The 26590-nt window shown below is 33.1% G+C and overlaps 3 protein-coding genes across 3 annotated transcripts in view; 2 read left to right on the top strand and 1 right to left on the bottom strand.

Annotated features, from left to right (window-relative positions):
• LOC136821747 (kinesin-like protein KIF28P) overlaps positions 1-3822 on the bottom strand; it is a 29394-nt gene extending 25572 nt beyond the window's left edge. Inside the window, exons 1-3 of the mRNA XM_067077958.1 lie at positions 3650-3822; positions 2585-2623; positions 120-196 (exon numbers count right to left, since the gene is read on the bottom strand). Of these exons, the coding sequence (XP_066934059.1) occupies positions 120-196; positions 2585-2623; positions 3650-3660 (127 nt within the window). The 5' untranslated portion in view covers positions 3661-3822. The remainder of the gene's footprint in view (positions 1-119; positions 197-2584; positions 2624-3649) is intronic.
• A 182-nt stretch (positions 3823-4004) lies between these two features.
• On the top strand, positions 4005-17467 carry LOC136821749 (inositol monophosphatase 1-like). The gene is made up of 8 exons (XM_067077960.1): positions 4005-4258; positions 7708-7844; positions 8196-8303; positions 11793-11838; positions 12654-12765; positions 13029-13137; positions 15165-15316; positions 17027-17467. Exons 1-8 carry the CDS (start codon positions 4145-4147, stop codon positions 17128-17130), a joined length of 882 nt encoding a protein of 293 aa, XP_066934061.1. The 5' UTR covers positions 4005-4144; the 3' UTR covers positions 17131-17467.
• A 3610-nt stretch (positions 17468-21077) lies between these two features.
• Positions 21078-26448, top strand: LOC136821727 (uncharacterized). The gene is made up of 5 exons (XM_067077940.1): positions 21078-21483; positions 23587-23685; positions 24870-25001; positions 25503-25555; positions 26274-26448. Exons 1-5 carry the CDS (start codon positions 21111-21113, stop codon positions 26364-26366), a joined length of 750 nt encoding a protein of 249 aa, XP_066934041.1. The 5' UTR covers positions 21078-21110; the 3' UTR covers positions 26367-26448.
• The last annotated feature ends 142 nt before the right edge of the window (positions 26449-26590 follow it).

Here is a 26590-nt window from a genome sequence, read left to right on the forward strand (position 1 = left end):
CATATATATCATGACACAATCTTTACAAAATAGTTTTTGATTGAAATAAACATACAATAGATGTTTTAGATACAGCCTTTCATAAAGATAAAGAAAATCAAAAAATTCTTAAAACATACCCATATTTTCAGGATCTTTGATAGTTGTTTGTGCTTTATTCATTTCAATAACATTTGTTGCATTGCGTTCTTTTTCCCTATAAGTAATAATTCACAAAATGAATTTGTCATCAAATTTAACAAACCAGGGATCCTTCTAAAATCTTACCATCTGCCAGATATTTTAATAACAAATTTAAAAGATTAAAACAAATAAGCTTGTTTTCTTGATTTTGACACTTCAGATAGAATAAGTGATACTTTCATAGACCTACCTGGTTAATCTATGATTAACTAAAGAACAAATGAGCAAATGGAGAAACAGAGGTTAATCTATAGGACCTCTAGGTAGGTCCCAAAAATAGTGATGGTGAATTCTTAATTTTTCGACTTGTCAAAATCTGATGTATTATTCAGAATTTACCATTTCTTTTTTTTTTTAATTTCAAAATTAAGAAGATGAGCCCTACTTATTGGGTTTAAGTGTTGTTTTATTTGTATACTTTACATTGAGTATTTAGTACATTGAGTTGAACTCTGAAATACCTTAAAGTAGATTAACTTTTGCGATAACATTTTTTTATAAATCTATATATTATTAAGCTAAAACGTGTGTGTTTACAACGTTCTGTAAAAGGTTTTCAAAAATCTAACAAAGCTCAACAAAGCCTCCTCTTCACAGCGTTGAACCATCGTCTTTTTGCATCTCATGCAGATTCCCTACCACTAGACTAACCTTGAGACGCCAAGACACTATTTTCTATAAAGGAACATAGGAGCTGGATGGGTTATAAAATTAACCTTCTTCCCAAATATAATTTTTGCTTTCGAAGAATTCTTATTCAGAAGCTCTTTAAAACTTTCTGTTTACAATAGCGGCTCCTTATCACTTTCAAAACTTTTCTTTCAAAGTCACCCTCGAATGTCCAGCCACAATTGCTAAAAATATCTAAAATATAATTCTAAGCTATTTACTTATTTGTGGTTAAAAATTGCAATGCAATGCCATCTTTTTTCTCCTTTCTTTCATAAAATGAAAATTGTATCATTATTTCGGCAACTATCTTTCTTCCTTTAAAGTTTTTTCTATGTATAGTGATTTGCTGAATTGGGACACGCAGCGTCTGACGCTGCGCATATGACTAGTTTTTAATTAAGAATCTAAAACTTTCGAGAATCAACTTGTTTTCCATCCAATTTATTTTATTTCCCTAGAGGTTTTGGCCAAAACGTAGATTTTAAATTTTTCACAAGGACTAATTTTTGTAAAAAGAGCCAAAATTTATAAAAAATTACTCCATATTTATGAAACATTACTCCATATTTATTACGTACGACAACTTTATCCTGATAAAATGGACCATTTTTTGATATTTCAAGTTATGATTCAACCTGTACACAAATTGATGATTAGTGTGTATTGGATACTGTCAACTGCTCTAACTTGGGACTATCTGACAAAATATGGGACGGCAATTTGGCCACCATTTCACCAAACCTCCAAAGTCATTTGATTTGAGTTAATGAACAGTGTATTAAAAAATATGCTATTTCTCTTTCGCACCTAGTAGGCTTTTAAATTGAAATATGAAAAAAATCCGTAGTGGAACACAGGCAAATGTTTGGAACGAAGAAGACCAAATTATTGGCAAAACGATGGAGCGTTTGACGTCACTTGCGCGGCAAGTTACACACTCGTTATTTGTTAATTCAATTGGGCAATAGGCGCCAGGTGTTCTCTAATTCTTCAATCGGCGTCCGGTCATTTTGAATGAAAACAAAAAAGTTAAAAGGGCACGCTATCAATGAAAGTTATCGTGACAGATAGTATGATTGATAAACTTGGTGGAGTTATCAAAACAAATTTGTTGTCAAAGGAATTTAACAGTAAGTGAAAATACAGGCCAGGTATCAACAGTCCCATGTTTCAACCAATCGTTCCAAGTTAGAGCAGTTGACGGTAAAGGTTTAAATCCATATTCGACTTTGGCTTGGCTTAATGATCTTTACTAGTAGAACTCAATTTAAGCAGGACTCCCTAGCTCTCTAGGGGAGTCTATCTATTCTACAGTCATACAGTAAGGTGTCATTTGCAATTAAGTGATATTTATTTATAATTTGTTTTATTAAGTAAGACTCAATTGTCTGGTTACACTACTAACTGAAATAAAAAGGGCAATCTTGTTCCTACCACAAATAACCTAGGAGATATCTATTTTAAGAACTTTTATATTGAATATAACAAGTGAAGTAAATGAAAAAGTGTGAATTTATATTCTTAAAAGTGTAATGAACTATGAATTGAAATTTGAAAAATAGTTGAAATTCAATTGGATTGGATGTTTCATATCTACTTTTTAACACATTTCTATTTAAATCAGTCCCCTTTCCTCCCCTGTCTAAAGCTTTATGAGGAATTGTACAAACCTTTCCCTCATTACATCCTACACAGCAGCCCTCAAACAGTATGAAAATCGTGTTCTTACCTGCTATTGAATGGACGTACCCGCACAGCTACTTTAACTCTAAAAATGAAAAAAAGTTGTTATGAAAATGCTAGAAAATATAAGCTAAAAACAGATTTCTAGCAAACCTATGCAGTAACTAGCTTATCTTAGCTATTGAAGTTACCTGAAAGTTATAAAAAGTTTTCTGGGCTTAGTAAACAATAAGGTCTTTCTTTAAGGGCAGTCACGAACCTACCAATTTCCCCTTCCTAAGGTTGTAATTAATACTTCTAATTTTTTTTCATTATACTTTGGACGAACCAAACAAGTCATTTGATGCCACCACTAATTAAACCATGCAAACAATAAACATTTCAATAATAATTGATTATTTTTGGTTTTGTATGATTGAATAATACTCAAAAATAGATCAGGTTGACCTTAACTTATCCAAGTGCACACAGAGATTGTGTCATTGCTCATCATAGCTGTCAACTCTAGAGAGCCAAACTTAGTGGGATATTTACACAACACATTTTCATTACATTTTGGAATTGTTCTTTAAATTTTAAGTTTTATGACATCATTAACTAGCAGACCTGCAAACTTGAGATGTAAACCAAAATTATAACTAGCCAAATTTTCTGATTTTGGCAAATCCAGAAATTGGGGTAACCTTAACACAGGAAACTTTTCTAAATGATGGGGAAAATGCTTAAGAAATCAAATTATTCAAAAATTGTACAAGATGATGGGGAAATGTGTGAGTCTCAAGCTTGAATGAGTGAGAGTTGGCACAGGTTGGAATCTCTATCATTGTCTCTCTTCCATAATTCCTCAAAAAGTTCCTAGTGTACTTGCCCAGCACTGAAAGCTTTCTTTTTCAATAGAGCAGACCGGCTGTTTTGTTATGACATCACTCACTAATAAAAGGACTCCCAGTCTAAGGTCTTAATTTTAAGATAAATAAAAATATTGTATTCTATCTTTCTCTTTTATTCAGATAAATAATCTATATGTGGTGTATCAAACTTTAAAAAAATAAAGGCAGATAAAAAATATATATCCTATAATATTTTTTTAAATAAAGTTGAAAAGACTTACGCTTCGGCCATCTTTGAGCTTTACTGTTGTTATCTTAATTCGTGTAAAATGGTGAATAAAGTTTGACTCTTCAAGTGCAAGAAAATTGAAGCTTTTCTTGCTTTTAGTAAGTGGAAATGTGATAGCCAAAGAGAGTGATTTTGATTTCTCATTCCAAAAATTACTTGCGGAATGGTTGCCATCAAAATAATTCTTTATTTACATCTCGGCCAACCAGCCCAGCATTCATACGCAAAATACATTTTGCTTCAAAACTTCAAATCAATTCGGTTTAGCTTACGAGACAACTCGAATTTACTTTCGTTTTCACATGTAATAAGATTGCGACATGTGGAGCAAGAAGAGTTGTTTACATATTCGACAAAAGGGATAATAATCAAAAGTAGTAAAAAATTCCTTCTTATCCCCTAACAACTATCCCAAGCTAGAAGGTTTCTAAGAAAGTGAAATATTCAATTCATTAATTGTTTTACAGAGTTTTTATATCACCTAAAAATGGCAAACAAAAGTCAAGAGGAAGGAAAGTTGTTGGATAGTTTGGAAACCGAAGGAGATTCTCGAGTAAATTTTCTCAAAGAGGCTCTTCACATTGCAAGAGAAGCTGGCAGTGTAAGAAATTATCTCTTTGCTTTTTATTCTAGAAACCCATTTTGGAAATTACTTAAATGCTGTATTTCGTGTGAAGGAATAGAATTTAGTCGCCCGCTCCTCCCTTTTTTGCGGGGTCTAGCTAGCTAACACTTAGGAACAATCGCCTTAGGAGACGCCTCCTGATCAGGAGACATGTAGGTCGCTTGGGGTCGCTCGATTAGGAGACGCGTCTCCTAATAAGGAGACATAAAACTTTGATCTCAATTTTAAGGGCTTTAGGCTTTTCCGTGCATTTTGAAACTAGTTTTAATGGAAAGAGCAGTCTCGAATTGGTAAAGTTTTAAAAAAATCATCAAAATTTCTCGGTGCAATCGATCACAATCCTAATTAGTCTGGACCCATATACAAATTTTTACTCCATTTCACAAAGCTCACGTGAGATAAAAATTAGTAGTATGATAGAACTGGAGATTTTGAATTTGCCTCCAGAAAAAAACCGTTTGACAGTTACATCAATATGCCTTCTTACCTGTCTTTAAAAATATAAATAAAAGTAATCACGGAAAAGGACGCGAAAAAAAAAAGACATAAGTGTGAGAACAGAGTAATCAAACTCGTTAGAAAAAGTACCATTAGAAGTCATAAAAAATCAACCTGAATAAATGCAATCGAAATGCCAGAGAACTTCATAATTCCCCAAACAACATTACATTACTATGTCAAACTCCCATTACATAAATTTTACAATTACGTCAGAGTAGACTACGCTCGCCACCGAAGAGGTTTATTTGGAAAGGGTAATTACATTTTATAGTTCGCTTCTTTTTTAAAGATTGGCCGGGTTGGAAAAGTATGAATTTCTTTGTACATATTTTACCTACCCCAAATATTTAGGAGGCTGAGTTTTAAACAAATGGTCAAGTTGAAACGAACGATAAATGTATCAAGGTCTGTTTTATTTACCCCCTGGTGACTTAACAAAAGAGACTTAACTCGATGTTACAATCCAATTATTGAAAGTTTGTCTCGGCCTTTTTAAAATGAGCGAGACATACGTTCTCTGATTACGCAATTTTCATATTGACATTTTCGAGGCATTTTGATGTAACTGTTTGAAAACATGCCAATCAGAATTTTGTCGCATAATTTTTTTGGGAGAACAATAGACATAATCGGCCAATCAGAAGCGTTTCTACAAAAAAATGTAGAAATTTTTGTCCAAAACTACCCGTCTACTATCGAGTTCAGCAAAAATCGTGAGTAGACGGGGCCCCATCTAAATCCTAATATAAAGCACTACAAGGAAGCCCCTCTTGATTTTTTTCATGTCCGCCAATTTTCTTTTTGAGACGCTTTTGTTCAGAAGACAGATTCTTACTTCTGATTGGTTCTTATGGATTATTAGAATTGTGATTGATTCCACCGGTGGATTTTTCTGAAAATCACCATATGGAATCAATTTTTTGTGCTCTTTCCAATGGGAGCAACCAAATTAATTACGTCTGACATAGAAGGGTAAAAAGTCACAACTTTTCTATCAAAAATGTTGAAAGAATTGCCTAATCTAGAAAAGTTTATTCATAAAAGCGCTATACAATAAATCGATAAAAACGTAAATGCATATAAAATTATTCTTTAGGATGTATTCAAGTAATGCCATTTCTGAAAAGTTGTATTTGTTTTGCTTCTAGTTGATTATTAAGTGACAGTCCCATGGTAGCCATAAGCGAAACTTTTTAAGTGCAATGCCCAAAAATGTCAAAAACTTCAAATTGGCCTAGATCCGCCATTATGGATTTTCAGACCAAAATATTTTGGGATTTTACTCAGTTCATTGTACTTAACAACATATCCAAAAATGAAAAAAATCTAAGTTTGAAACTATTGGACCTGCCCCGCTCTTAAAAAACCCGGCTCTTAAGGTCTTAAGATACTTATGGGTTTAATTTGTGGCTGCAGGGTTTTCAGGGTTTTCGATGGGCTTGAAATGTGGCTTCAATCAAAGCATATATGAAAAAAATCGTCAACTTTGAGCCGCAATCCTAGCCCAATGACCCAATAATTTTGGTTCCATTTTTGATATTTTGTGGATAAACCCTTTTGCTACGAGTTTCATCTGAAAAAAATGAATGATTTTTACTCATTGAACAAATTTGTGGCTGCTGTTTTATCAACATAGTGATTTTCTTGATTTGTGCCGCAATTTTGGCCGCCATTTTACAAAATCCTTTTTTTCAACCTGCTTCAACCTACTTTAGAACCAATACTGTGAAGTTTCGTTGGAAAAGAGTTATTTTTAAAAAGGATATTCGAATTTCTTTTTTTTTTGCTGTTTTTGAAAACCTCACACAATTTTTGAATGCCATCTCATCTATTTGCAACATTTCGTTCTGTTTGACCAGCATCATTTTCACCACATGAGCATACTCCTTTGTAAATTTGACATGCCATGTGTGGGTTCTTAATCCTTCAGAAAAAATAAATTTTTGATTTTCTTGGTTTTCCAAATATTATTGAGACTTGATAACGGCTATTGGTGAGTTGGGGGAATTAAAAAACACCAAATACTTTTGGGTTTGAGTAATTATAAGTTTAGGGCTAGCTAGAATCATATGTGTCATCACAAGGGACTTTAAATACAAATAAAATGGAACTTTCTAGCAAAACGAACGATAGGGAACGTTCTTGAAAATTTAGGAACGTTCTTAATACGCTAGAGAACGTTCTTAAACGTTCCTGATCGTTCCCTGTTATTTACTAGTTTAGGAGTTACTTAAAACGTTCACGGACATTGCAGAACGTTCAAGAACCTTCCTGTACGTTCCAAATCGTTCCCAAACGTTCTTATTGAGTAATCTTATATATTAACTTTTGGACGTGAAGAATCATTCGCGAGCGTTCTGGAACGCTCTTAAGCATTCTAAAACGTTCTCAAGTATTCTGGAACGTTCCTGAGCGTCCTGAAACATTCCTGGACGTTCTGGAGCGTTCCAGGAACACTATGGACCGTTCGAGAATGCTTGAGACTGCTTGAGAACGTTCCTTTTAATTTGTACTTCAAATCGATTGTGATGACACATATTACTTATTTTTATCATGCCATCTCTATTTATGAAGCTTTGTAACTGTAACTTTGTGTAATGCCAACATAACTTGTCTAATTCTGTCATTAGCAACTCTGGTCTACAAAGTAGTTTTCTAGAGTGATTTTTTTAACAGCTTACTCAGCTACTCAGAAGGTTTTATTTTTAAACATTTAAAGACCATATTGATATGACAGAACTAGATTGGATATTTCAGCATTACACGAAGTTAAGGTACTTATGATCTTAAAGATTTGTTTTCTAGTGAGAACATTCAATAAAGGCAGTGAGGCACACTTATGCACTAAACACCTTTGCAAGGCATGCTTTCCATAGCTTTACATGCATGTCATAAAAAAATCTTGGTATTCCAATTTCTTTTAGGTTATTGCTAACGTTTTCCAAGAGACAAAACAAAATGTTCAAACAAAAGCCAACTGTGCTGATTTGGTCACCGAGACTGACAAAGCTGTAGAAAAATTAATATTTGATTATTTGAGAACAAAATTCCCAAGTCACAGGTAAAAAATCATTGATGTGTTGTGGCATAAAGACTCAAGAATAAATAAATCTGGAATTTACTATCTAAATGGGTGAAAGCTTAGACAAAATTGAAATGGGATAAAAGGAAATGATAAAAAATCTTTGAAAATAATAGCTTTATAAGGGAACTGATTTTAGGTGACAATAATTTTTGTAGAACTGATTCCTCCCAATTTATAGTGTCAAACAGGAAAATTTTCATTATTAAGAATCCATTTCATCCTCTTATTCTAGGACTTTGACAAGGATTTCCTAATTTTGCACAGCAAAAATTAATTTTTTAAACATTATCCAAGTTTTATGTTAACTACTTTGAAATTATCTTTTAGTTTTATAGGTGAGGAGTCAGTATCTGATGGTGCGATGCAATGTCATTTAACAGAAAATCATACTTGGGTTGTTGACCCAATCGATGGAACTATGAACTTTGTTCACATGTAAGTATGTATGATTTAATAGTATCTAAAATTAAGATAAGAACAAGAAAGCTTAAGCGACGTTAAAGCCCAGCAGTCTTGGCAGTGTCAATATATTTTTCCGTTGCAGACTTACATGGAGCTGATCTCGTTCGTTCGTTCCTTCGTTCGTTCGTTCGTTCGTTCGTTACCAGCTTTTCTCGAGATTGGCTCATTAGTTTTTTCTGATTTTTTTGCACAAAGATGCATAACTATAAACCCTCGAATGTGACAGAGCAAATTTGGGCTAAAAACGGCTAAAAAACAGGTTTTTTGGACTTTGTGAAAAATTGGATCATTAGCTTTTTCTGATTTTTGTATGAAAGTAGGGTACCATCATATAGGTAAAAGATGGCTCAAGCAGATTTTTGTAAAAAAAAATTTTTGGCTCAAAAAACGCATGTTTATCTATAAGAATCACTATCGGAAAGTGTAAAAAACACGTAAAAAAGGGGTATCAAATTTGGTATTTTTAGACGTTTTTGATATAAAAAAATCTGAAAAATCTACAAAAGCGCCAATTTTTATAAAAACTAGTCTTGTTTTAAACAAAAATTACTTTTAAAGGTGTTTTTATTAATTATTAATGTCATAAAACTCGTTAAATAAGTCAATTTGTAAGTGATTTTCTAATTAATTGCATAAATTTAATACCTCTTTTTTGGACCTACCTCCGGGTACCCCGGTGGAGGTTCTATAAATTAACCCATGTCCGTTCGTTCGTCCGTTCGTTCGTCCGTCCGTCCGTCTGTTACCAGCTTTTCTCAGGATTGGCTCATTAGTTTTTTCTGATTTTTTGCACAATGATGCAAAATGGCAATGGCCAGAACGTGACGGAGCCCGATTTTTGAGAAAAAATTTATTTGGGCAAATTTGGGCCAAAAACTACCTAAAAATAGGGTTTTTTGGACTTTGTGCAAAATCCTGTCATTACTTTTTTCTGATTTTTTGTACAAAGATGGAGGGCAAGATTCTCTGAAGAATGGCTGAAGTGGTTTTTCCCGGAAAATTCTTATTCGCCTTAAAAAACGGATTTTCGTATTTTGGGGGAAATTCCCTTTAACCAAATAAGAAAATATAGCTTTTCTCAATGTTGACTCGTTATTTTTTTCTGGTTTTTTGCACAATGATGCAAAATGGCAATGCCTAAAATGTGTCGGAGCCCGAATTTCGGAAAAAATATATTTGGGCAAATTTGGGCCAAAAACTGCCTAAAAATAGGGTTTTTTGGACTTTGTGTAAAATCCTGTCATTACTTTTTTCTGATTTTTTGTACAAAGATGGAGGGCAAGATTCTCTAAAGAATGGCTGAAGTGGTTTTTCCTTGAAAATCCTTATTCGCCTTAAAAAACTGATTTTCGTATTTTGGGGAAATTCCCTTTAACCAAATAAGAAAATATAGCTTTTCTAAAAGTTGAATCATTATTTTTTTCTGATTTTTTGCACAATGATGCAAAATGGCAATGCCTAAAATGTGACGGAGCCTGATTTTCAAAAAAAAATATATTTGGGCAAATTTGGGCCAAAAACTGCCTAAAAATAGGGTTTTTTGGACTTTCTACAAAATCCTGTCATTACTTTTTTCTGATTTTTTGTACAAAGATGGAGGGAAGACTCTCTAAAGAATGGCTGAAGTGGTTTTTCCTGGAAAATTCTTATTCGCCTTAAAAGACGGATTTTCGTATTTTGGGGAAATTCCCTTTAACCAAATAAGAAAATATAGCTTTTCTCAATGTTGACCCATAATATTTTTCTGATTTTTTGCACAATGATGCAAAATGACAATGCCCAAAATGTGACGGAGCCAGATTTTTAAGGAAAATTTTTTTGGGCAAATTTGGGCCAAAAACAGGTTAAAAGGTTTTTTGGGCCTGAATGATTTAAGTGATTTTCGTATTTGGGGAAATTCCTTTTTACCATTTTACATTATTCAACACACGAGCTTTATTTTTCCATTCTGAATTTTTGTACAATTATTGTCACTGTTTTCTTATTTCCATCTGATGTTAATCATTAGGTAGGTCCATTCAGCATGTTGCTTGTTACGTGTTTTTTACACGTTCCGAAAAGTGAATTTTGACTTTAAAAGCTCATAAGTAGAGAACAAGTTGGTCAAATTTAAAAAGTGATAGCTCAAATTTTAAGTTAGGATATCTACTTTCTAAATATCAAAACTCCAAGCACTTTGGGACATTTGTTCGGCCTTAAGATGTCGGGAAAAGTCTGAACTTTTTCGTGGGTCACCCGGTATAAACCCTCGAATGTGACGGAGCCCAATTTTCGAAAAAAAATGTTTTTGGGCAAATTTGGGCAAATTTGGGCCAAAAAACGGGCTAAAAAACGGGTTTTTTGGACTTTAAAAAATTGGATCATTAATTTTTTCTAATTTTTTTGAATGAAAGTAGGTAAAAGATGGCTCAAGCAGATTTTTGTATAAAACGAATTTTTCAGCTCAAAAAAAGCATCTTTATATATAAGAATCACTATTGATAAGCATACATCAATGTTCTTAGCCAAATTACTCAATATTTTGATGAGATCGATGTTTTTTTTGCTCACAAAGTCTTGAATATGAAAGAATATTTATAGAGCATGAAATTTTGGTTTCTAAACGTTTTTTTATAAGAACCAAACGACTAATTTTAATAGATCGTCACTATTAGTGTTCTGAATGATTGTTTAATGGTCACGCTCACGTAGATATCAATTATATGTGTTAAATGCATAACCAGGTAGGTCCATAAAAGTATCACTTGTTTTTTCTTATGCATGCGCACAATAGTAAGTCAGATAATTCAATTTTTAGCCTGGACTCGTCAATTAATGATTGCGTGCATAAGCACAGATCTGTAAAGCCCGAAGGGCTAGATTTGCGGCCTTTATCGAAAAGTGAAGCAAGTTTTGGTAGGATTTCCTACCAAAGAAATCACGTGACAACAAGCAATTTCACTGGTCTGAGAGATGCGAAATAGCGTTTGCCGCCTAATTTTTTTGATCTCGTGCTCTGAAAACAATTAAAATGCTAGATCTTATCCATCGGCACGAAATTTAAAAAGTCAAATTTTTGCTTCACTTTTTTTTGCTGGAGAAAGCTTAAAGTTGCCTATCTAGCCCTTCGGGCTTTACAGATATCTGTGTGCATGAGCCCCGACAAAGTCAAATCATTTCGACCAGTTGTGGTTTCAAGACTCATTCCACTGCGTGCAAGGCCAATTATATGAGAAAATGCTCTATATGATGTTCTTACATTGCAACATTTAGCCAACACAAAAAAACAACTAGAAATTCATAATATTGGTTTTATATTCATAACATTCTATTAGTGTATTGGTGTGGTGTGTAAATGAAGTTAGATTAAATCAAGTTGTTTGCTTTAAAGAAAATTGGAAAACAATTATCTAATTTCTTTGCAATCCTTAGAAATATTTTTTTAACTAATGCATCTAATTTTGAACTTTTAAATTTTTTCAGGAATCCAAACGTTGCTGTTTCCATCGGATTAGCCATCAACAAGCAGGTGTGGTTTTGTTATGTAATAGTTATCACACGGTACCAAGTACAATATGGGATATATTTTTTGAGTTAAGATTATTCGTCATATTCTCAAAGCCTTTAAGGCGAGGAAAATATAGAAAACTCTGAACGAGAAAAATATATCCTATATTGTACAAGCAAAATTGTGATAACTGGTTTATCATCAGCAAACGTTTCTCTCTCCATTTGTGTCTCTCTTTGTTTTGTTTCTTTTTTCCAATATTTTATTCTTTTACTTTTATTTAGATGAAATCAACATCGAAAGATTCGAAAAAAGAATCGAATAGTCATCTGTAGTCATTAAAAAGATCAAAACATTCTTTTCAGATAAACCCTTTTGATAAGTTGTCTTGGAAGCGAAGAGAAATGATAAAATTGTACAAAATATGATCCCTCGCTTACCAGACCCCTTTTTTGAATGTGGTTTTGTATTTGTACGGTATTGGTTTTAGCCAATCAGATTGTTCATATTTTTCATGTTGATGATAATATTTATTATTATTTTTAATCAGATTTATTTATTTTAATTCATTCATTTTCGTTTTTGTAAAACCCCTAAGAAAAAAATACAGTATAAAAACTCTTTTTATGTTGTATGGGTATTCGAGCCACTGACCTTGAGAACAAACAGAAATGATACAGCAACTCAAAATGTAATGAATTTGCATTCCTGTCAGATATCCTTGGAGCTTGAAAAAGACATGTCGCCCTTTTTTGTCTTTTGTGACCCCTCCCCTGGCAGTCCCATAGGCTGATATCATGATAATATGAAAAGTATGAAATTCCTATCGATTTTAGACAGAAGTTGGTGTTGTCTATGCTCCTATGTTGGATCAAATATATTTTGGTGTGCGTGGACATGGCTCGTTTTTAAATGGAAGACGATTGTCAGTCAGCAAAAGTATTACAGGTAGGTTTACAAACAATAGAGCGTTGAAAGTTTTTCTGTCTCAGGCAGATTTCCTTCTCAGATAAGTATATAAAGAGGCTTTTCTGTCTCAAAACGCTGCATAATTTATAAAAATTTCAAAAAGTATGTGCTAATTTGCTGTGTAAAATCCATTTTCTATCTTACAGGAAAAAGCTTGCTTCGACCACTGTTACAATACTACAGAATTATTGAAATTTTATTAGTTTCAATATTTTTGATTGGAATTCTTGTTTTTTTTTTAGATATATCGCAAGCACTAATTGCAACAGAATTCGGTTCAAGGAGAGACGAAAGTGTAACAACAGTTTGTGCAAACATTCAGAACATCTTGATGAAGCATAAAGTTGGAGGGTGAGCTTCATTTTACCCTTTATTTTGATTGTCCAACCATGAGGTATATACCGGGTGACCCACGAAAAAGTTCGGACAGTTTTCGGCGTCTCGAGGCCGAACAAATGTCTCAAAGTGCTTGAAATTTTAATATGTAGAAAGTAGATATTCTAACTTAAACTTTGAGCTATTACTTTTTAAATTTGGTTCAGTGGTTCTTCATTTATCAGCTTTTAAAGTTTTCTTTATCTTTAACATTGTGTTTTTCGAGTGTGCTGATGTTTTACGACCTCGTTAATTAGTGTTGTAGGTAATTAAAGTTTGTAAAATAATAAATTAACAATGAAGTAGATTTATGTAAATTTATTGTAAATATTTTTATCAAAAATATTTAGCAAGTAGGCAAAATTTGCCTTCTTTATGAAAATGTCGCGTCTTATGAAAGAACAGAGAGTGTGGGTTTGCCTGGAATATGCTAGAAAGTGTATGGTGGTGGTTCTTTTCTGAATGAATAACTGGTTAATAAATTTTGTGAAAGTAAAGAATCTAAAAAAAGTTTTAAAATTGAATAAAAATATCGAACATGCTCTTTTCTAACGATTTAACGACCTTGCTTGATTGATTGATAATAAAACAATTTGATACCTCTTTTTGGACCTACCTTAAGGTAGTCCTTTAAATTAACCCTTGTCCGTCCGTCCGTCCGTCCGTTCGTCTGTTGCCAGCTTTTCTCGGGATCGGCTCATTAGTTTTTTCTATTTTTTTGCACAATGATGCGAAATAGCAACGCCCAAAATGTGACGGAGCCTGATTTTCGACAAAAAAATTTTTCCGGCCGAAAATGGCGGAAATATGCCGGAAAACTGGTTTTTCGGCAATTTCTCGAGATTTCATCATTAGTTTTTTCTGATTTTTTGCTTAAAGATGCGTATTAACAATGCCCAAAACATGGCCTAATCCGTTTTTTGAGAAAAAAAATTTTCCGGCCGAAAATGCCGGAAATATGCCGGAAATCGCCGTTTTTCTGGATTTTCATTGGACTTTTCCAATATAATTGGTTGTTTTTTCATTCAAAAACATTATTAATAGCAATGCCCAGCATCAAGCATGTTTCAATTTTCAATAAAATTGATTTTTGAAGCCGGAACTTTCTAAAAATCGCCGGAACAGCCGATTTTCGCCGGAAAAACAGTATTTCTTGAATTTCTTGAGCTGTACTTTATATTTTTTCATGAAATTTTGCACACTGATGCAAAATGTCAATACCTAAATTGTGACGGTGCCCGATTTTTGAAAAAAATTCATTTCCGGCCGAAAACGCCGGAAATATGCCGGAAACACTGGTTTTTCGGCATTTTCTCGAGATTTCATCATTAGTTTTTTCTGATTTTTTGCTCAAAGATGCGTATTAACAATGCTCAAAACATGGCCGAGTCCAATTTTTGAGAAAAAATTTTTTCGGGCAAAAAAATACCTTACAATTTTCCTTACAATTGGTTGTTTTTTAATAGCAACGCCCACCATCAACCATGTTTCAATTTTCAATAAGATTGATTTTACTCCCTTTCCCTCTTCCCCCATCAACAATCAATGATAAAATTTAATGTTTTATGCATTTTCGCAAAACGCTATATCGTCTGTTTCTGACTGATTCTTTTAATTTTTCTCCTTATTGCCTTATTATTTAGCTTTCATCATCAGGTAGGTCCATTCAGCATGTTGCTTGTTTGACGTAATTTCGCTCCTTCCGAAAAGTGAATTTTGACTTTAAAGGCTCATAAGTAGGGAACTTGTGGGTCAAATTTAAAAAGTAATAGCTCAAACTTTAAGTTAGAATATCTACTTTCTACATATTAAAATTTCAAGCACTTTGAGACATTTGTTCGGCCTCGAGACGCCGAAAACTGTCCGAACTTTTTCGTGGGTCACCCGGTATGGTACATCTATTTCTTTCCAAAATCCAAAAAATCTTTGACGAAATTCCCAGCCAAAGGACTTGAAGTCCTCGAAAACTGAGTCTATTTTTCTTAAATTTTTGTATCTTTAAGCATTCGGTGTACAGGATCGGCAGCTTTGAACATGTGTAGTGTAGCAAGTGGTGCAGTTGATTTGTATTATGAATGGGGTCCACAATGTTGGGATGTTTGTGCTTCACATGTTATTGTCCATGAAGCTGGAGGAGTCACTACTGATGCTCTTGGTAAGTTATATTTACTGTCTGTAAAAGTATATACTGTCCATAAGTTGGACCTCTGTTGATTGAGGTTTGTTTATGCTACGAGGTCTGGTAGCACATAAAAACGTAAGAATACTTCAGATGGTGATAAAAGCATGAAATTTGGCACATATGATCCTTAGAGGGTCTAAAACTTGATTTTTTAAACAGTGACATCAAATTTTGCCACCTGGCCACCTGCTAGATAACGTCATCAGGTGGCTGGGCAAAAATATATTTTTTTGAAAATATTCAAAATCTGATGGTTCCAGCGGAGAGAGCATGAAATGCTGATGAAAATTGAGGTATAAAGCATGCCTTGAAAATTTTCATATCAAAAGTTATGAAGGTTGAAAGTTTTGTGATGACGTCATCATAAGCCTTTCCAGGCAAAACCTAAAAATCCCGTAATAACGGAACTAGTTGACCAAATTTGGTGTTTTATACATCTTTTGTGCTAACAGACCTCACTATAAACCTAACCTCTCCATAGCCTAAGCTCTCAGTAACTGATCTTTCTGCCCCTTTGGATGGTTCATAAACCCTTATAATCAACTCCAACCATTTACATATCATATCATAACATAGTCTACGTCATATCTTCCTTCGTTTCGAGCGTAAAACTCCTACTCTTCGGGCTATGAGCACTGCTCTTGTTTTGAATATTGAAATTCTCCGGATACATCGCATGCGCACTGAGGTTTTAATGAAACAATAGAGAGTTTCGAAACCTAAACCAATCAGCTGCGTTTTAAACATTCTTTTATTTGAAATGTCTATTGATAAACATCTTTTGTGAAAGTTGTCTATTATGTTTAAACCTATTAATAAGCAATTCCTGGTGGGGGTTACTAGTGGCCGCATATAGCAGTGCCTATAGACCAAGAGTAAGGCCTAAAAGCCTGGAGCTGTATATCATGTAGACTAATCATAACGCTCTCAAAGTTTTGAGCTATAGAGAACGAGAGGAGGTGCAAGCGTTTTGAGCTTGATATTTGATAATATAATAATAATAACCACTCTATTTCTGCACAATTGATATAGAATACACTTTATTTTATAAGGAAAGCGTTTATAAGGAACTTGAGGCCGAGAATGGTCCGAAAAATAAGGAATTTCTAAAGAACTGTCCAGGCTGAGAATAAGAAAACAAGTTATGAAGCAGTAAGAGTTCAACTTGAACTTGCACACACAAAATCCTAAAGAAAAAGTTGATGAAATATAGAATAAACAACGTTCAATAAACGTCTTTTTCTGTATTCTAGTCAGTTGTTTAACAAAGCATCAAATCAAATTAACAGCTAAGTAAATAAAGAACTCGATAAGGAACTTTCAGGCTAGAATCCCTGGAAAAATGAGGAACTCCAGGCTCGGAGTCAAGTTAAGATTCCTTATAAGAAAAAAAAACGTGTATAGAAAAATAATAATATACCTAGAGTGGGAAAATTAAAAATCAAAAGGAGCATAACTTTTAACAGAATGAGGTTGTTGTGTTTATATGCTGCAAATGGCTAAAGGTTTCTTTTAAATAAATTTATATTTTGAGGAAAATTTTATGAAAATCATTAGAATCACCCATTGCTTTGGCAAGTTCTTAAGAATACTTCACCCTAAAAAACAAAACTAAACTCACATAAAAAATGTGTAACAAATACATCTTTGCTTTATAAAGGATTTGTTAATTTCTTCTTTTAGGACAAAATTTCGATATGATGTCACGTTCTTACATTTGTGCAAGCAATAAACACCTCATTGAACAGCTTGTTCCCTCTGTCACGCAGATATCGCTCGCACAATAAACTGTATAAAGAGAATGTTCGTTAGTAGGTAGTGGGTAGTTTCAAACAAACAACACTTAATTTATATATTCATGAACACTAGTTCTAGTTTTGAAATTTATTTATAACATTTTGTGGATTTTAATTTTCAAATTTTAGAATATATTATTTAGTTTGTATTTACTATTATTTAGATTAAGGCACTATTTTTATAATTTTTGAATTTTAATGAAACAATTTCTTTTACTTAAAGGAACTTGAATTAAGACAAGTATAAGTTCCTCTTTGTTTAACTGGATGCATTTTTTTATCATTTATTTAAAAAATTGAAGATGAAAATTTTAATAAGAACAATTAATTTGCTTTTTTGATTTTTTTGATTTCAACCTATTCAATGAAAATAAATATTCTATTTATTGGTAATTTTAAGCGCATTAGAACCAAGTACGATTTTAGACGGGTCATGAACTATTCATGATATGCACCATTGCAATGTCTTCTGTTTCACCCAATAGCTGATTGGTTGAAAGTGACGTATTGACTGCTTTTACGTCACTTTCAACCAATCAGCTATTGGGTCCATGATGTAATGTCAGAAGACATTGCAGTGGTGCATATCATGAACTATACTCTTTTTATATAAAGTACCATTAAATTTTTGAGGCTCGACTGTTCTTATCTTTTTGGCACTTTGAGCCTCAAATTGTTCTTATCCTGTTCTTATTTATAGAGTGAAATTGAGGTATTTTAGGTTTTATACTGAATTTTTACTACTTTGCCCCTTCCCCCTAGATTGCTTGAAATTAAGTAATTCCAGTCTAAAATAAGATATTTTGGCAATTTTGAGCCTTATTGTTCTTATAAAAAAGTGTAAGTATCTGAGATTTTCCACATATTTTTCGTTTCTTGTTCAGTATGGTTATGTCATCGTCAATTCATATCAATTTCCTTTGTATTTCAGCAAACTAATGACAATAAACTTTGAAAATTAAAAAGAGCAGGGGTATGGTATAAAAGTTCTGTCTTATTTCACTTTTCAAATGGTTTTCAATGGCACAAACTTCACCGCCATTAGATCACAATTTTTCATAAGAACATCTAAAATATTTGAAGCCTTTTTGAGTTTTAAGCCTAAAAATGTTCATACAATTTCACCATTTTGTGAGATTTTTTTAATATATTCCTGAAATTTTTGGTGCTTTAGAGACCATAAAGCCTAAAAATATTACATTTTGGCCATCGAAGCATTATGTTCTTATATAGTTTGCTCTTATAAAAAACGTGTAATTTTTCTATGTTTATTTAGAGTTGTCAATATTTCACGAGACAATGGTGGAATATGAGAGGAAACCACTGTGTTTGCTACCACACAGAGCAACCCGCAAGGAATTCACGTCAAATGCCTATGCAATAAGGTATGAAAAGTCTTGAAAAGATAATTGCACTGCTCAATAATCGTTGCTACTTTAGAATCAAGGGTGCGATTCAATAACAATGATATCAATAAAAATGGGTGGTTAAAGGAGAAATTGATCAATATGAGAATTTTTAGTGGTCCGAAGCATTGACTTCCAAGCCCGAAGGGCTAGACTCGAGACTCCTGGATGGGAAATGAAGCCACTTATTTGCCATCCAGAACGCCCCGCGCGTGGTTTTTTTACAAGCGCTGGGTTGAAAGTAAAATCTATCGCTAGATTTCAAAAATTACAGTCCTCAAAACAAAGAAACCGCTAGATACAATCTGTTGTCATTATTACAGCGCGTTCTGGATGGGAAATAAGTGGCTTCACTTTTTCTTGCCTGGGAAAGGTTGGAGATTCTTCTTTAGCCCTTCAGGTTTTAAACTCAAGGGTCCGATTTGCTCTTTAGGGTGTATTTCAGGTGAATTTGATAAAAAGAGGTTTATCAAAATTTCGCAGTGATTGATAAAGTCATTTTCAATCTATTATAGTTGAACCTGGCTTCATTTTATATACAGACATTTCATCGTTAGGCTACGTCATATCTTCCTTCGTTTCGAGCGTAAAACTCCTACTCTTCGAGAGTAAGGCCTAAAAGCCTTGAGCTGTCTATTGTGTAGACTATGTCATCGTCAGCAAACGATGCTAAGAGATGGAGTGTTTTAAAAAAGTATCAGATACCATCGAAGGACCTTAGAAGGCGAACTCCTCCGTAGATGATTTTCATCAACCTTTATTTACTTGTAGAGTATTTCCCCTTTTTATGATTGATTGTTTTCACGTTGATTTTTTTATGTTTTTCTCATTGATTTTAATGTTTACATTATCTTTATTCGTGTGGTATGTTGAAGGGTATATAAGGTTATCACGCGGAAACGTTTTGATACATTATGTCTGTGTGTCGAAACTGAGCTACGTATATGTACCCTTACAATATTGTTACCGGATTTGTCATTTTATTGGATTTGTCGTTTTTAATGTGTACGTCGGATGGAAATGGTTATCTCATTGGGTTGATGGATGTGTACTAAGTGACAGGCTTGGATAGTGGTAGTATTCGAGTATTTGTTTTAAACTATTTCCATCAATGATCTTTACCATTGATTTTGTTCGTATATTTTTTTCTTTGGATTGGTTTTGCTAGTTTTGGGTTCAGCTGTTATACTTTTTCTTTTGGAAAGGTGGGTTTTAGCCTTCATCAACAGTTCTGTATTGCTTTCTTCATGTAGTAATAACAAGACAGAATATGATTTTGTTGAAAGGCATTAAACTTGTTTAGGAATATGACACTACCACACTTATTTTGGGTGGTGTTTAGTTTCGAGTTTTGTTAAAAGCAGTTACTACAGATACAGTACGTAGTAACTGGAAAGGGAGGGTGGTGGGATACACGTTTTTTTATTAGAACATCCAAAATTTTTGAAGCATTAGGATGTTTTTAACTTTTTGAGTTTCAAGCCTAAAAATGTTCTTTAACATGTTCTTATTTTGCCATTTTTTTTATTATTTTTGTCCATTTTCCCATGAAATATTCGGTGTTCTAGAGTCTTAACTTGTTCTTAATATTTTGGGCCTTTTGTTTTTATATAGTTTGCTCTTATAACAAAAATGTATAGAATTGTTGGCTTCAGAAAAGTAACTTGCTGTAGTAACTGTTCATACTGTGATATAAATTACAGATACTGGAAATGAAGATTAGAACGAGACAGCGAAATTTTAATGTAGCAAATCTCTTGCAGTATTTTAAATGGATGGGTGTTTAAATTCTATTGTTCACGCTAATAACAGGGAATCGATCGGGAGGGAATCTCATAGTTTTTGTTTGACTGACTGGTAATTCATACAGTACTCATTGAATACCTTATTACACGAATATTACTAGTCATTTTATTAACACGAATTGAAAAATTTTTGTGTTAATAAAAACCCCCTTAATTAAAACCAGCCGTGGTGTCCTTGAAAAAGAAAATGAAATTCGTGTTAATTTTTTGCGTGTTAATTTCAAGGCCGTTGAATACTTGGCTAGTAATATTCGTGTAATAAGGTACATTTTATTGCTTGTAAGATTAGTACACAGGTCTCAACAAGTAGGAGAACTGTCCGAAGTTGATGATTACATAGTATAAAAAATTCTGGAAAAATGGTATACAGTGGAGTTCAGTTGACAATGCCTTACTAACCAAATTCCAAAGTTCGAACAAATACACAGGCTGCAAAATTAAAGTCTGGAGAAAATAATCACGCTTTTACTCGAAATTTCTATGTGCTTGTTACATGACATTTATTTTTGATTGGTTCGAATTTATTGACGCTAATAAAGTCATCAGCTGTAAGTTGTAAAGCAAAGTAACATGGGAATAAAATCACGTGAACTTTTTCGAGTAATCACATGTTTTGACTGCACTGCTATAATTTTGCAACCCTTGTATTTGTGTTCCTCACGCGTGTTCGTGTTATAGAGACATCTTACTAAAGAATTCAATAGAGGTGAAAATTGGTCTTCTCTTTTTCAGGTTGTATGATTTCAAAAATCGAACTTTAATGGTTGAAAGTAGTACTGGAACTTATTTTATTAAAATGAAAGGTACCCCTACACCCACTGGATGTTTCACTAAACGTAAACTAGCTATCGTCGGTATAGCCGTCGCTGTGCTTGTACTAGTCGGCTACGTATTACGCGAACGTTATTTCTACCGCGCGGACGTTTTAATTGCTATTCAAACTAACGTTCAACATGCACGAAAAGTGGTCGGCAACAAGATTGGAAATAAAGGGATACTTGGATTTTTGAATTTTGGCGGGAAAAACAACGTCGGTGAAACGGATGATAAGAAAATTAAGACAAATGTATGGGATGAATGGATGATTAAACAAACGGCAATGACTTCTATTGGAGATATTTATGACCATTGTGGTAAGCATTTTATCCTTTCATTTTCTCAATCGTACCCTTAAAAGATATCATTTTTTATGATGTACAGTAAAATCTCTTTAATTCGAGCTTCTATAAATGGAATTTCTTAGAATCCGAAAACGAATTTTCGAGAAATCATTTTGTTCATTCTGCTTTGTCAGTATTAGAGGTGCTCCACAGTTGATCCTCGCTATTCCGAACTCGAACTAGGAATCTAATTTAATCGAATTACGGAGAGATCCGAATTATAGAACAAATTTTACGACGGGGCTTCAGATTTCGAATTATAATATTTGAATTATATAAAATCGAGTAAAGGGGAGTCGAATATATGTTTCTTTTATCGCTTTTACTTCTTTTTGATAATTATTAGCGCGAAGTAACTTTGAAATCCGGTTTAAGGTTATGATGACCTTTTTACTTAAATAACACGAAAATCTATGTTTTTGTTGACGCGATACGATCATTGTATTGTTTTGAGTGCATTTATTGATTTCTCACAACTCATAAGTGTAACTAAGTTACTTAAGGAATTTTTTGTTTATTTTGAACATGTAAACTTTTAGGTATTTTGTTTTTATAGCTTTAAACACTCTTTTTATAAGAACCAGTAAATTTTTGTTGGGGCTCGAATTTTCTTACTACTAGGCTATTTATCTTATTTTTACTACGTTGACCCTGGATTCGCTGGCTCTTAAATCATAAGTAATAAGAACGCTTTTTAGACTAATTTTCTAGAGCGATTTTTGCTTCGTTGAGTAGGCGAGACAATTGAATTCAAGATATTAGGGTATGGTTACATCATTAGAGTCTATATACAAACCACTGTTATCCCGTAACAGTTACTGCATTATCATATAACACTTATATTACTTGTACAATCTCCATAACTCAAACCTCTATTACTCGAACGTCTCCTTAAATCGAACCTCTATTATTCGAACGTCTCCTTAACTCGAATGAATTCGTTGGCACCGTGAAAGTTTTTTCTTCATAAGCTCTTTTTTTTAAGTTTTCCTGATCTGAACTCTTTATAATCTACCGGGTGCGCCACAAAAAAGTTTCTCTCTTTAAAACTAATTTTCTCGAAATCTTAAAGTTTTAAAAGAACCATTTCTATTTCATTGGAAAGAAGAAAGATAAACTTAAATTTTGGTGGGTCATTTATTGAATTCAATTCATTAGATCAAAAGTTATACTCAATTGAATAAAAAAGTTACTTTCAGAAAATGCTCAAAAACGTTAAAAATCGACCTATCAAATTAAACAGAAGCATGGTTTATATGATATATCAGTATTTTCGTTTCAGTCATTAAAAATGATAATTAGCTGTCTAAATGACCTTTTGTTATTTAAAGGAAGGTTGAAGTTATTTAAAATAAGGTTGAATTTCAATGAAAGGAAGAAAATTCGTCGAAAAAGGCAAAATAATTTGGTAAAATTCATAAAAATACATCAAATATGGGTTTCGAGGTAGATCCAGCCTTACACTTTATCCAGTCTAGAACCAAAAATCCAAGAAAAATTCCAGTAAAACCAAATAAGATTAATGTTGATGAGGATTTTAAACCCTTTCGACCCTTTCGTTTCAAAATTTATGAGTTTTGTTACGGAAAAATGCTCTTAATTATGTAAAGGCTATTGCAATTGCCAAATTTAAAGTAAAAATTTGAATGGTCGATTTTTGACGTTTTCGAGCACTTTCTGAAAGTAACTTTTTTATTCAATTGAGCATAACTTTTGATCTAATGAATCGAATTAAATAAATGACCAATCAAAATTTAAGTTTATCTTTCTTCTTTCCAATGAAATAGGAGTGGTTCTTTTAGAAATTTTAGATTTTGAGAAAATTAGTTTCAAAGAGAGAAACTTTTTTGTGGCGCACCCGGTACATATATAAATACAACTCCTTCTCACAGACCCGGTGGGATTTTTTTCAGCTAGTGAAAAAATAAATAACTAATATAAATAACAAATTAAAATAAATAACTAACAATTTCGTTTTCCCACTGACCGTTCGATTTATGGAGACACTTCTGTATGCCACCTTTTAAAAACAACTTCAGTCCAATTCTACACGTACTTGTTTCACTTTACTTACAGACAACACTACACGAACGAAAATTGGTAAAGTCGTTCTTCAACCTAAACCAGATGGCAAAGAAGGAGTTCAAATCAAATCATATCTCAATCAAACTTACAGTAAGATTTCTGAATTTAATGTTTTTCACTTCTATTGGGGATACCCAGCGGGGGACTAGAGAGAAATGAGCCAATGGATCACCTTTCCTTACTGTTACACCACCGTACATATATCTATACTGTGACGATGTACTATTAAAGTTTCACCAACTACTATTAAAGTTTCACCAACTTTATGAATAAGTGTTGGCACCTCTATGTCCTCTATAGTATTAATACATGTTTTTTTTTATAAGCAAGTGTATGCCCCTTGGTCAGGCTCGAGTATGCTTAAGCTTTCAACACATCCAGGCATAGCATATGCTTATTATATGCTTATGAATTATTATGCTTTTGATTCACCCAACCCAATTTTTATAAAATTTCTGAAATTTTGTTAACATTCGATTCAAAAGGCGTTCAGATTTTTGGAACAGTGGAATGTGGCTAGTTGTGGAGTGTCTTTTATTACTTGACCACTTCCAAACCTTTTTGAAGATAAAAAGATTGACCACGTGAAAAATATTTCAGGCTGGCGTATATGCTCAGGCTATGCTTAGGAAATCTGCAAATCATATGCTTAAAAGCGTTATGCTTATAAAAAAAAAAGATGTAACAGAAACAGCTTAGAGTAAAAGCTCGTTGGAAAGATAATTTTTATCGGCTCGAGGGGGGAGCTATAATTATTGACTCAAAAGAGATATAAATATGAAGAAAAAATCTGAACGTATTTGAAATCATCAGGGTTTAGAATATTTTTTTTCTTCGTTGTCAAATTTTCAGGAAATTCTTTAAAAATTTATGTATAGTCACTCAAAATTATATTTCCAACAAGTAATTACTTTAGTTAAGGTCAACCAACTTTGATCATTCCTACGCAGCCCACCCATTCATATAGAAAAGCTTCCAGCATGAACTTATCATTATTTGGATTCACGCCCTAGTCCTTCTTTCATGTGAATATACTATTTTAAACGATTATTAACTATTTTTTCGAGGTTTTCAATTTTTTTCATACTTTCAATTTCGCTATTTGGGTGAGCAGCAGTGATTACCGAATGTACTCGAACAGTTTATTTAACGATTTAAATTTTTGTATAGATTTTTCCCACTAATTTTTAAGTGGAGAGGTATAATTATTAGATCAAAAAAGATAGAAATAATCCAAAATTCTTGCAATATGTTGTTCTTTCTCCTTCTTTCAGAATACGAGATTACATCATCTTCAGTGAAAATGGAAGTCTTTTACAATGATGAACTTTTCATGTCCAAAAACAAAGATATGTGTGAAGAAGCTAAACTGTTAGATACACCGTACTCGTGTCCTATCAAAGCAGGTCAGAAATTATTCCCGATCAAACGTGTTTTAGGGAAATGCACGGCTCGTGTAACTTATGTAGGAAATAAATGGTTTCAAATCCTACATACTTTACGCGTACAAGAATTTTCAAAGACATTAACTTTCGCGAAAAAGGCCAAAATTCACGATATAATCGCGAAAGTTTCTGCTCGCGTTTGTACGCTTGAAGTAGAATATTCGACTCTAGCTTTCGGCTAGACCTCATTGGTCAGATACTTTGTAGTCCACAAACAACAATTTTTTTTTATAAAGTCCCTGTCTCGGTGACCCAATGAGAATTCTTTGGTCAATTTGGAGAAATTGAGTCAAATGTTTATATAATAGGTACCGTGAGTGTCACAATTTCTGAATATTACACTGCGACGACGTATTAAGCAAAAAGATTTTGCTTTGCAGAGATTGAGAAACTGCAATTAAGGTTCATACTCAACTCCAGTGCTCGCGATACATTATATACCCTTTTCTCTTTTACAACTAGGTTACAAATTGGTGATAGAAGATGTTGCAAAGTTGCCATCTTATATTCCAAAGGTAATAGAATATTTACTTAAATGAACCCCTTTCCACTGCCAAAAACAAAAAGCTTTAAACAACTGAAATAATGACACTATATTGAGATCTGGCACACAACTTTATTTGTATGTTCAGTCGTGCAAACTTTCGCAAGCGGAAACTTGTCGAGAAATCGCGAAATTTACGACATTTTTACTTTCGCGAATTTGACGAAAAATGTTTTTTGTGAGCATAAACTTTCGTGAGTCAACACAAAAAGATGAAATTTTTCACACGAAAATATGGCTTAGAGGGACAAATAATTCTTGAATTGGATTGAAAATTTACTCTTATGACTTCTGAGGCTTAACAGGCTATGAAGTGCCACAAATCTTGCATTTGATTTTAAGTTAGAAGTTTTACAGATTTTCCATTTTATCAAGAGGTTTTCGCAATTGGTCCTTTCAAGAATTTAAAAATTACTTTCGCGGAAAGGGTTAAAATTCGCGAAAATTGCGAAAATTTCTGCTCGTGAAAGTACTAAAAAAATATGCCTAGTTTAGCAAGCTAGACGACTAATTCAGACATAGTAGAAACAAAGCAAAAAGTAATGGAGGGAACAAATTTTCCAGGTTTATACAAACTAAATCCCGTAACAATAATCGTATTATCATATAACGCCTATACTACTGTATTACACGCATTATGAACGACTCCAGTCTAAACTATGCCTAAATTTTGATATCTTTTTTTTCAGGGGAAATATCGGATATTTTCAATCGTTTATGATCAAGATAAAAAAGAAATTGGTTGCACTTTCATTGATTTTAAAACTGGTGAAAATGTTTGAATATAAATAATATGTTACTATGGAAATTTACGTAAATTTTATTATCATTTTATAGCTCGAATACCGATACTGAACCAATGAAGTGACTTTGTTTTGCAGTCGTTGCGTCTTAGTTTTATACTCAGACCAAAAAAGGTTAATACTCCTAATTCGAATATTTCTGTTGTTCGAGCAAAGTAGACTTCATTTTAAGTTTGAATTGGTTACAGTATATGGCCCCCAAA

Source organism: Clytia hemisphaerica, unplaced genomic scaffold (genome assembly GCF_902728285.1).
Source record: "Clytia hemisphaerica strain Z4C2 unplaced genomic scaffold, Clytia hemisphaerica genome assembly, whole genome shotgun sequence".
Classification (NCBI taxonomy): Eukaryota; Metazoa; Cnidaria; class Hydrozoa; order Leptothecata; family Clytiidae; genus Clytia; species Clytia hemisphaerica.

Coding starts and splice junctions, on each gene's coding strand:
- LOC136821749 (XM_067077960.1), top strand. CDS start 4,145: ATGGCAAACAAAAGTCAAGAGGAAGGAAAGTTGTTGGATAGTTTGGAA. Junction 7,845..8,195: donor ACAAAATTCCCAAGTCACAG/GTAAAAAATCAT, acceptor ATTATCTTTTAG/TTTTATAGGTGAGGAGTCAG. Junction 8,304..11,792: donor ACTATGAACTTTGTTCACAT/GTAAGTATGTAT, acceptor AAATTTTTTCAG/GAATCCAAACGTTGCTGTTT.
- LOC136821727 (XM_067077940.1), top strand. CDS start 21,111: ATGGTTGAAAGTAGTACTGGAACTTATTTTATTAAAATGAAAGGTACC. Junction 23,686..24,869: donor ATATCTCAATCAAACTTACA/GTAAGATTTCTG, acceptor TCCTTCTTTCAG/AATACGAGATTACATCATCT. Junction 25,556..26,273: donor TGCCATCTTATATTCCAAAG/GTAATAGAATAT, acceptor CTTTTTTTTCAG/GGGAAATATCGGATATTTTC.